A 12,423-nucleotide genomic window follows, 5' to 3' on the forward strand; every position below is an offset into this window, starting at 1 on the left:
CATTCCAAAAAATATCATTAGATTGCTGAAAAGGCTGCAAAATCAACTTGGGGGTATCCACTTGATTTCATTTCTGGTCAGCATTCAAACATTTCAGCACCCATTTCTCTGACAGCTTCTACATGAGCCAACTGTTCATGCAGTATAAATGTCATGCATTCCCAAGATGTCTTTAGTGTCTCAGCAATTGTTTAGGTGAGATTAGCCAATCTGCCATAATCAGGAGAGAAAACACGCTAACACTTTCAGGAGTTGACCCTGTTGGAGGCCTCCCAGACCTTGTTGCATCTTCAGTCTCATAATCTTCATACTGAAAGTTGGCATACCACTTTGTTACCCAAAATGCAAGGGTCCTGAGAGGGTACCCACACTTAATATTCAAATAAGGGATTTTTATTAGCCCAGATGACAGCAGCCAAAAAGGCTTGGGCAACTAAAGCAGGGATCAAGCCTTTGTATAATGGTTCTGAGAAACAGGACTCCCAAGTGCAGATTTAACGCAGTTTAATTTTTAATCAAGGGAAATCACCATACACACATGCGCATGCACGCACACAAGAAATAATGATATAAGCAGATAACGACTTAAAGGGGTTGTCAGAGGATAATACTATACTCATTCCAGACATGTAGCAGTGATCGAAAAATGGAATGAAATGGAAAATGGCTCGGCAGCTGCCGTGGGACTGTGGCATGGTCAATTTATTCTGAGAAGTCCGGTGAGACACAGACAGAGTCCCATGGCTCTTGAGCTCCCCTATGCTGAGTTTACTACATTTCCTTATATGGCAATGCAGTTTCATGCACTTTGAGGCTATATGCTTTAAACATCCCATTGATATCAATTTGATATCAACATGGAGGAGGGGTACAGAGGGCTAGACATAGAGATAACAACTTCTTCGCAGTTGAATATGACAGGTACTTGTCACTCAATATTTGCATCATACACTCCTGAATTTCCTGTGGAGTTATTGTAGAATAGTAACTTCATGATGGCCTGGAGTTCAGCACTCAGAAATGTGAGGCTTTTTCTTGACATGGTTCTATCAGTGATCTGAAAAAAATTCAGAAATTAGAGCTATGATCCTGCAAATTGGCAGTTTACAATACAAAAGAACACTCTTCGAAGATACACTCAGATTTTGGGAAGTGAGTCTGGCTGAGAACTTTTCAGCAGCCCCTTGTATAGTTACTAAACATTTGCAGTTGTCACTTCAATCAGTTGTCATAATTTGAACAATACTGTAGCAGTGTCTACTATAACAGTAATGAATGTTAAGATATCTTAAACTAGGATTTAATACTGGTTTGCAATTCCTGTTTACCATTTGGTGTGGGTTTAATATTAATCGTGATTACTGCTGACAAGTGAGGGTGTCAAGCAAAAAGGAAGTCAAGAGAAAAGTGTCCAAGCACAAGCAGTTAATCAGAAAATGTTCTCTGCCACACCTATGAATGATCACCAGTGCTTCAAAATCATTCTTTAAAAAGTCAAGTATTGGAAAGCATTTTCTATATTGCTTATGTAAATATTTATACAGTCTGCCCACGTCATACACGGGCACCTTTTACGCAGCTTTCAGCTTATGCTGAAAGCTGCGCGACAGGAAATGAATGGCGCGCGCACCATCCACGAGCCCCATTCTATCCAATGGGACTCAAACATAACCCGCTATTTGCCTTACATTGAGGGGGAGGGGTCCGGAACAGATCCCCCACGTAAGGCAAGGGCACACTGTATGTTAGAGTTCATGCAAGTCCATGCCCTTGGCTTGTTCTCTGGTAAAGTCATGCAATTGCAATTCCTTGTACAGCCAGTTATTCTGCTTTTTTTAAAAAAAGTTGAAAATAGTGTACACTTCTAAAAATCACAATTTAGTATCCTTTTACCTTTGATGAATATAAACACAACAATACTAAGGTTAAACTGCAGGAATGCTTTCTGATGATGATTAATAAAGAGAGAAGAATGGCTCATGTTACTAGGTTATTGATTCCTTGCCATTTGGAGAGCTTTAATTTCAGTGGAATCTGAGCACACCATTCCATCAGAAACATTGATAAAGCAAATAGCTGCTATCCTTAAGAGCCAGCAATGTTCTGCTGCAAAAGTAACAAAAAGAGAAAGATAACTGAGTGCTAAAGCCATAACTTATAATAGTTTTCTAAGTGCCTGTTGAGGTCCAGTGTTCACTAGGTGGGGACATCAAGGAAATTTGACAGACTACTCTTTCTTGTGTATTCCAAATGTGGGAAAAGCCCCATTGTGTAACATTAGCAGAACTTCTTGTTTTAGGGTGCAATATAAGAAAGGAAGTAAATAATAAAATCATTTTATTGCCTGCCTTCTATTGCTGTCAGAAGACTGTTAACCAGAAGTGAGTGTCCTCTTTATACTGCCACCTTGGAGGTCTGAGTTCCTGGCCCACATCTACACAGGGTGTCTGAGAGACTAGAGCAGTAAATCAGCAGGAAACACACTGACAGTGAGATTTCCACTATGAGATAGAAACAAAACAACATATAATATTCAGAGATGGGTTCTTCATACAATATGGAGAGCTGATGAAGGTTTGTGACCCATACTTCATACTAATTGCTTCATTACTTACAAGAACACATTTTTCATAACTGTTCTACCTCCCTAATATTCCTCCTTTAGATATTTTAAGACATAGCCTTGGCCTAAATGTCTTTGCTCATTTTCCCCTTGATCCACTTCCCTTTGTATTGTATAGTTAACTTGGATACCCACTGTGATAACTTGTGGTAAACAGAAGGGGCAGCACATTTTAACTCATTTTGCATGTTATATAAAGAAAATTCTTCTTTGTGGTCTCTTGTGGTTGACACACCATGGTTTTCCTGCACCTACCCAGAGCATATTATTTATTTGGAGTTATTTATACCCCGCTCTTCCGGCACAAAGGTTATCAGAGCAGCTTACTTTTTTTTAATTAGACAATTCCCTGCCTTCAGGATTACAATTTAATAAGACATGACACAGAAAGAGAAGGGAATGATGGTGGGAAAGGGATCAAGTTCATTGGTTCTTCTATCCCTCTAAAGCCATGGCCATGGCAGATGGGCTGAAGGGAGGGCTCTTCATCTTACATATTCAGAACCTTCTGTAGTAGCTAGGCAAGAGTTTTGGGGTAGCTTCACCCACCCAAATCTACTCTCAGTGTTCCCATCGTTTACCTCAGTTCCTTTTCATCCACCGCTTGAACAACATCTAGAACCTGTCTAATGTTCTGTATATGGTTATTTCTTGACGTGGCTATGTATCCAACCATTCTTTAGATTTTTCCTTCATCTTGGGTGTAATTTTGTCTGTTTGGTGATGATTTTGGTGGTGACTACTATTCTCGGGTTTTTCCTTTGATTTGGTTGGTGCTTTCTTGGTGTTTGACCTAGCTTCTTAATGACCGCATGCTCTCTATTCTGTCTCGAAGTGCAATCCTCTTATTCTTTTAAGAGATGTGAGGTTTGTGGAGCATAGCAACCCAGGAGGTATGTCCACTCAGGCTGTTTACTGCGTCTCTTTGAGACTAATTATTATTATTATTATTGTTATTATTATTATTATTATTATTATGTTTCCTCGCCTCTCCCAGTGGATCGAAGCGGGGTTACAGACTAAAAAAGCACAAAATGTTTACATAAAAATACAATTAAAAGCAGCTAAAAACAATAAAATATACAACATCATACAGTAACAATAGCATCAACAAACAAGACAGGGATCATACACAGACAGGGCAAGTCATTCATCTCAGGGGAGGTATTCATATCAGGTGGGGTATGCTCAGCTAAAAAGCTCGGTTTTAATCGCTTTTCTGAATGTTTCTAACGAGATCGCCGAGCGGATCTCCTCGGGGAGACTGTTCCAGATTCTCGGAGCATAATGTGATGGTCATGTTCCCATTGCAAGGCATTTACCGCGAGTCAAATGATCATTTTTTTTGTACTATCCATTTTAGAAAGGTATTCATTTTAGACTAATCACTCCAATTTTACGCAAATTTCCAGGGAGAACAGAAAGATTTTATCTCTTCCTCCTACTTGGGAACTCTGATGCTCAAATTACAGAGAAGGTTGCTATGTTCTTTGCCTGTGCTATTACTACTCGTAGACAAATTTTAGAGGGAAAATTTTAATAGAGAAACATTAGTTTTAGCTATGAAATTTTAATATTCTGCTGTAATTCCGCTTTGATCCGAAGGGAGAAGCGGGAGATATAAATAAAAATTTATTATTATTATTATTATTATTATTTTACCTTTCTCGGTTTTTAATTTTAGGGATTTAGAGAGAAACAGTTAGCCATCTGTATTTAGTGTTTTATGAATTTTAGCTGTATTTAGTTGTATTTGTGTGTATTTTTATGTATTTTATGCACTTTACATTATATTTGGTCTATGAGAGTAAATAAATGATTGAATGATTGACACCCCCTTTTACATTAAACTCAACACCCAAAGTCATCACTCAGTTATTAATTTAGGTGTATTGAGGAGGGCTCAAAATAGTTTCTGCCTTGCTTTTTTTTTTTACTATGCTCTGCAATATCCATTTAGAATAAACATAAGATAATTTGTGTCACAGTGCTTAGAGCTAAATGTTTTATTCTTAGCCTGTGTGAAGTCAGCATTTACTTAAATGTAGCATCCCCTTAACATTTAACAAGATAGTGAATCTCAGAGGTGTGCTTGCATTAATTCCAGAGAAAAAGGAGATGGCTCAACAGTTGGTAAATGGTTAGTGGGATGAATATTTAATCACAATTGTCTGATTATTTAAAAACCAATATAGCAAATGTTTCATTGTGTTCAAAAATCTAAGTGGTATTTTGAATATTACCTATTGCTGCTTTAAAAAAAAAAAAGAAACAAAAAGGAACAAGTAACAGTAAGTGTTTGAAGCGTGATCTGTATTTCTAAACCAGAATATTTAGGAGGGAGATTCTGGAGACCAGAGAAATTCAGAAAAGAGTAGAAAGTCAAAAGATATTTTGCTGTTTTAGGGATTTGGCCTTAATAAGGAAAGTTCTATTTTCCCAGGTCTGAGGACAGTTTGATCAATTAACTGAGACTTTTTTACATTAAGCAACACTATAATGCATTAGATGGCAACACAAGACAAAAACAAAAAATGACCTATGATGTATATAGCATTTTACTCTTCATGAGACAAAAAGGTCACACAATCCATCAGTCTTATTTTCTGTAAAGTCCCATTGAAATAGCTTAGAATACACAGTTGCACAGTAACCTTACTTTTTAATGGGTCTTTTCTAAAATAATGGCCTGGTGGATTGTGCACTCTTGCAGTATTAAGGAAGCGACCCAAAATTCTGCCAAATTTGGGAAGAGATTTAATTTTTGTCATCAGACATATTCTTATGGCCCAGTTTAATTAAGTTATGAACTTAAAACAGGCTTTAGTATGTACAGATTTCTCTAATCTCAAAAGCTATGTGATATTATAAATGTATTAAATTTATGTAACTTTGTAACCTAGATCGCAGAAGGAGATTTCACATCTAATTATACCCAGTAGTCCTCTTTGCACCCTCGTTGTAAGAATTACATCTCATTTCCAGATAACATGGGTGATAATTAATTCAGTAATTCATTTCCTCATTTATGGCCTTCAAATATTTTCATTTAACACATGTCTTCTTCCCCACTAATGCAAACACTTTACTTAATTTAAAAAATCAAACTAGTATTTTTGTGATTAGCTAAATAATCACTGCAGTAGATTACAATTATTCAGCTTTTTCTTCTCTAGTGAAATTACAAAAGGCTGAAATGCTGTTTTCAGGAAATGCTGGCTTCATCTTCCCAGATGAACAATTTCAAAAAAGTTAAGTAGGGCAGCAGTTTTTGCATCTTTAAGTGGTAAATAATAAATTGCATGATAAATGTCCAAATTAAAAATCTTCATTTATGTTAGCTTGAGAAACACAGTGGTGCCGTTCTGACCGTAGCAAATAAGAAATGCAATCACTCCAGTTGGTCCTGAGTTATATAGAACAGGCAGTGTAGATGGAGTGCATCTACACTGTAGAGATAATGCAGTTTGACACCAGAATGCCATGGTCCATTTTACAGAATCCTGGGATCTGTAGTTGTGTGAGGCACCAGCATTCTTGGTCAGAAAAAGCTAAATATCTAAATATCATCACATGAGCTTCTACAAGGAAGATTCATCAGATGCCTCAAAGTAGTTGGTGATGGTCTACCAAGTTTAATGCATCTGATGAAAGATACTTTTTCTTGTTCAATACTCAGGATAAATTATGTCTGCTTTTAGATGCAACAATACATTACATTTGTCCTAAATGGAGATTAATCTTCATGTAGTGAAAATGTTTTTCCACTTGAATTGCCATGTATGCAAATTGTGTTGGTGCCTGTTTTTGTCATGAATGTCTGTGACCCAAACTGCATGGGTCAAATAAGGCAACTTCTGGCTGCTTTGGGGACATGGTGTTCAAATGATGGACATGCCCAAAGTCACTGGAAGCTACTCTGGCATTGCAATCCAGTCCTTTAGACTGGGTCAAAAAGGAGTGGATTATATCCGACTCCTGGCAATGCTGGTTTGGGACCGCAGCAGTAGCCTGCTTTGGGAACAGGCCATGCAGTCCCTGTAGTCCCATCCTGACTGAGGCCAGAGGGGCCTCCAGCCATTCTTTAACAGCTGTGTGCTTCGGCCCTATGTTTGGAAACCAGATTGGCCTTAATTCTCCCAGTTTTCAGCATCTGATGGTTGAGAAAGAGCATACCTTCCCCCTCAGCATCAGTTCCAATTTGGAAGCCCACTTCCTTCCTTGAGATTTTATACATTCCTGTTAAGAGGACAGGATATTTTTATGTGAAAAAATACTAGGTCACCCTAATTCTCAGTATGATGGATAGCAAAGTTATTTAATAATTTAAAAGCTCCACAGCTCAATATACATCCTGTTAAGACTGTTCGGTACTGTAACATGCTGGCACTCATCTGTGTAAATACCTGTGTAAGTCTTAAATGAGAATTCATAAATATTTATATATGCAACTATCTCTTTCTGCTAACAGAATATTAGATCCTTAATGGGAGTAGAGAAAACCAAGGGATTTTGCCAGATTGTGGTATCATCCAGTATTAGAGATGGAATTTCCCATTTGGTACAATCTGCTGGTCTTGGAGGGATGAAACATAACACTGTCTTGATGGCATGGCCTCAGTCTTGGAAGCAAACAGATAATCACTTCTCTTGGAAAAATTTTGTGGGTATGTATTACTGTAGAGGCAATATATACATGTTGATGACATGTAATACAGTGTGCCTGCATCATACGTGGGTGCGCTTGATGCAGCTTTCAGCATACGCTGAAAGCCATGCAGGGAGAAGGGGCGATGCGTCCTATAGGAGCAAATGGACCACCACACCTCATTTAAATAGGGCACAAGCATAGGCGGTATTTGCTTTAAGTGGGGGAGTCCAGAACGGATCCCTGCGTAAAGTAAGGGTGCACTGTATAATAATTTATTTTAACATTTCATCCAACTGATCTCATAATGTTTGAAGATTGGGGGGGGGGGGAAGCGGGTTAGATTTCCATAAAAAGAGAATTTCACAGTACATTAGGGTTGGGCCATGATCCAGCCAAAGTTGTGACATTGAGGTTCAGAGAGAAAATTGCAGATGTTCCTACTTATTTAAATGAATGGAATTTAGCTTTGGCTAGTTCTTATCTTTGACATTTTTAATTTTAAAATATGTTATTTAGACCTGGTTCAAACTACATCAAGATGCTCTCATCTTGAGAAGGTTTAAAGTTCAGGTGGAAAACGGCATTTTTAATATTCCTCCTAGTAGAAAAGTTCTGTCCAAGTCTATACAGTACTACACTAGGTCCTGTAACACACGAGCCAAAAGCAGCAGCTTCCTGCCAGTTTGGGGGTGTCGTGTTTATGTGACGCAGGTCCCCAATGCATCCAGAAGCTTCTCTGATTCCAAGCTCCAGTCCACAGCAAAAAGGAGCCGTTTTAATCTGGCTTCTGCAATGTGTGGCTTAGGGCTACAGGCGGCAACCTGCTTTTGGAGCAGGCCATGGAGTTGCCATGGTTCAAGTCTGATTGTGGCCAAACCAGCCACAGGCCGCTCCACCCCGGTCAATTGTTTTGGCTCTTGGTTTCTACTTACAAGGAGGCCTTTATGGAGGAGAGCTTTGAAAAATATTATTCTTATACCTAGTGTTATTAACTGCTGCATTTTTTGCCATCTCATTGATCACATTTCAGCTACCAACACAATTTAATCAACAAGCAGACTAGATGTAATTACAAAGCAATTTTATCTGCCAGTGATGCCTATAAATTTTTGTTTCAAGTTTTAAGAAATAACATTTACACAATTTTAACATGGCATCTATTTTGCATTTCCTAAAATAATATGGCTCCTGTTTGTATAGTTTGAACAATTTTGTTTCTTCTTTCAGACACTGTACGAGAAACAACAGCTGCCCGTCAAGCTCTTCTAGTGGCTAAAAACATAGATTTGTTCCCAATGAATCAAGAGCGCTTTAGCGAAGGTAACATAGATGTATGGTGGATTGTTCATGATGGTGGTATGCTGATGTTACTTCCTTTCCTGCTTCGACAACACAAGGTATTGACATTAATTTTCTTTAAAAAGCTTTTTGTTAAAATGAACACATTTGTCGTATAAGCTCCAGAGAACAGGGAACATTTGTTTATGAAAACTATTATCATCTTTGGTACGTCATAAATAAGTACTTGTTACAATCAACTATGACTTTAAATATTTTTTATACAGGATATTTCTATAATGTAACTTTTAGAAGGTGAGGGAAACAAGTTAACAATAGACAGTCACTGAGAAGTGTTTGTGTAAGCATAAAATTGTGCTCTTTGGTGGATAAAGTAACATATGTACCTGGAAACTTGGAAAGACCCTTACATGGAGAAAATCCAGTTGTTGGAGATTGCATGCAGTGATTATGATCTTCCTCATTTTTCTGTTGACCAGTTGGAATCCTGTACTAGAATGCTAGTAGTCTAAAGCTTGCAAAGAATGTCTTCCTATTATTAGCATCATTTTATGTTTAGTGTTGCATAAGATTAAAAAAACAGCAGAGAATACCAGTAAAGAGCAGTCTCTAGGTTTTATTACATCATCATTATCATCATCATCATCATCCTTTCTCTCAATATAGGGACCTAAGGTATCTACCAACAAATTTAAAACAGTACAAATTAAAAACAACATAAAATCATTAATAAGTATAAATATATAGTTTAAAGACAATTAAAAACTCAAAAGTTAAGAATATTAAAATGTATTTAAAACTATATACAAACCTTGACATCTGAACTGCACAGCATTTAAAAGCTCGGCCCTCAGTTTGACAAAAACTTTCTTACCACAGGAGAGTAGGTATGGGGCCATCCTGGTCTCTCTAGCGTGGGAATTCCAGAGCATGGGAACAGCCACAGAGAAAGCCCTTTCCCTTGTTCCCACCTAACAAGCCTGTGAGGGTGGTGGGACAGAGAGAAGGGCCCCTCTGGACCATCTTAGCACTCTAATGGACTCATAAAGCACCAAGTTTAAAGTTAATAGGAAAGTGAATTCACATTTTTTCATGAAATGTTGTTCTCTGATGACAGGTGTGGAAAAAATGCAAAATGCGTATCTTTACTGTGGCTCAAATGGATGACAACAGCATTCAAATGAAAAAAGATCTTCAGATGTTTCTATACCATCTTCGACTTAATGCTGAGGTTGAAGTTGTTGAAATGGTAATGTATTAAGACTTTACAAAGTAGTTTAAAAAGTAACTTACATGAATATGTATGTTTGATCGACTGAAAAATAAGATGTTAAATGTCAAACGTTTATTTATTTATACAATTTTTATTCTACTTTTCACTCTCTTTAGAGAATTGGAAAACAGTTCATAAAACCATTAAAAAAAGAATGTGCCAGAACTCATAAATGTATATATAACAATAGAAATAGAAGCTGCATTTCTATACCTCTTCATACTGAACTAAGCAGTCTCTAAGCGGTTTACAACGTGTAAGCCAATTGCCCCCAACAAACTGGGTATTCATGTTAGCAACCTCAAAAAGATGCCAGGCTGAGTCAACCCTGGAGCCCTTGGCTGGAATCCATCTCACAATCTTGTGGCTGTGAGTGAGTGGCTGCATCACCGGCATTTAACATCTGCTCCACCATATCACTTGAAAATTTCTGTAGTAATAAAAGACAAAGACAAACTGTAATTTGTCCCCAGATGTCTATCCTTTCTTTCTCAATGTCTGTAAGCAGTATGCTTGTGGGGGAGATCAAATTGATTATTCTGATGCTAACTCCGATGAGGACTTTAGGGGTCATGCAGACAGGCAGCTTGGAGTGGCCTGTCAGCTCCAGCATCAATCGGACCTCAATCTGCACAGGATTGCAGCAACCAGTCCCAAAGCTGGCCTTTACCGCGGCCCTAAGCAGGCCACCGGCAAGGAAAGGCTTTTCACTACTCCTTTTTGGCATGCTTTTCCTGACCATGTGAGCACTCCACATGGCTTCCAGCTGCTCTGGGAACACGCATCGTCTGCATGCCCTCCTGCCAAACTTTTGAGAAGGATTGATAAGATGTGAGCCGTTATATTTTCCATTTCTAAAACTAGTTTGCGATGAAGACACTATCTTGTGCAGTGATTAGATGATTAGACAGATACAGTTGGCCCTCCTTATAGGCGGGCTTGCCTTCTGCAGCTTTGAGCTCATGTGGAAGGCAAGCCCAGGCAAAAATAATGGGGTGTGTATTTGCGCCGTGCACCACCACGAGCACACACCGCATTATTTCCTATGGGGCTTGAGCATACGCTCTTTTCCCCATACGTGGGGTGGTCCGGAACAGGAAAGAGAGTGTGAGAATATATGGACTAAAGGATACAGTATTTATCCAAGAATACACAATATTCAGTGTGTATTCTAGTGTTACATGTTTATTGCAAAAATAATTACATTTATGTTTCAGTATTAAGTACTGGCAAGATATTAATTGCAGAAAATCAGTTTTAAAAATGAGATTTTCCCTAAAGTGCATGGCCTCTTTTTGATGGTACAATTGCTTGCATCAGTTTTAAAATTCAGTAGCAGTTAAATGTAAATTCAAATCTGGCTAGGAGCATTACAGTGGCAAGCATCAATATCGTTGCAAAAGGCTATTTCAAAGGTAGTTCCAAGGTATCTTTCAAATACCAGGAAGGATTGTATATGGTTTCCTTTCAGTACTAATAATCATCATTTATTTTTCCAGTTTGAAAATGATATTTCAGCCTTCACATATGAAAAAACTCTTGTGATGGAACAGAGATCACAGATGCTAAAACAGATGCAGCTCTCTAAGAATGAAAGGGAAAGAGAGGTAATTAATTTTATTTTTCTTGCCTTGTAAAAAATGAAAATTGTGTTAGCAGATTGAACAAACCTGGTGCTTATCAATAAGAACACTGTTGCCCTTGTCGAGAATATTCCTATAGACAGAGTGAGTCTGTCTTGATTCAAGGAGCAGTAAGTGTCCAGGACAATGGATTCAGGACTTCTGTTCTCTAAACCCCATTGAAATGAACAGAACTGAACTTATAGTTCTGTCCCATGTTATAATACTATAAAATTTTAATAGTAATTCTGCACACTTAGTCTCTCTCTCTCTCTCTCTCTCTCTCTCTCTCTCTTAAGGTCATTTCCAGTTTTCAAAAGTCTTTACACTTAAAACTACTTACGATTTAACTTACTCAAATGGAAATCATTTTTTTAAAGTGAATTATCATGGTCCAACCTTTAAACCTTATTAGTGGGTCTTTGAGGGGAACTGAATTGTTTGCTCTTCTAGACTAGGAAGTTAGGATTTAAGATATTATGAACAAAATTGTTCCATCTCTGTCAGTCATCCAGTGTTGAAAATTCTGAGAGCAATCAAATGTTAAAGCAGAAAACCTGTATTTTGCTTTTTCTCTTATAGTGATTATAGGCTGCCACAGTCTTTACCTATGATTTTTGTTAACATCCAGTAAAATAAATGTAAAAGTTCTTGCTTATTTCCCACAATATGGCTGACTCTGAATTTTGTTTTGTTTTATTGCATTCTTCTTTTCAGAAAAAATAATAATTGATATTTGAAGCCTATTGTGGCTTTAACAGATTTCATGTTCTAATTGCTTGCTGTTGAACAAAAATCCTGGTGGGCATATAGTAATTATTACTGTTGCAATTAGTTTCTCTTTTTGTATCTTAAACAAATAATATTGTTTGGTGTAAAACATATTCAGTGTGCTTTTTTAAAAAAGCATTCTGTCCGGAATATTTATTTCATGTTACTGGTGGACTAGAGCCAG

General features: G+C 37.6%; 1 protein-coding gene across 1 annotated transcript in view; it reads left to right on the forward strand.

Moving 5' to 3' along the window:
- The window catches only part of SLC12A7 (solute carrier family 12 member 7), a 114,342-nt gene that overhangs the window by 82,535 nt on the left and 19,384 nt on the right, over window positions 1-12,423 (forward strand). The window contains 5 exon segments of the mRNA XM_042464389.1: window positions 5,527-5,584; window positions 7,095-7,290; window positions 8,502-8,671; window positions 9,691-9,822; window positions 11,346-11,453. Of these exon segments, the coding sequence (XP_042320323.1) occupies window positions 5,527-5,584; window positions 7,095-7,290; window positions 8,502-8,671; window positions 9,691-9,822; window positions 11,346-11,453 (664 nt within the window).

This window comes from Sceloporus undulatus, chromosome 4, assembly GCF_019175285.1.
Source record: "Sceloporus undulatus isolate JIND9_A2432 ecotype Alabama chromosome 4, SceUnd_v1.1, whole genome shotgun sequence".
NCBI classification, from domain to species: domain Eukaryota; kingdom Metazoa; phylum Chordata; class Lepidosauria; order Squamata; family Phrynosomatidae; genus Sceloporus; species Sceloporus undulatus.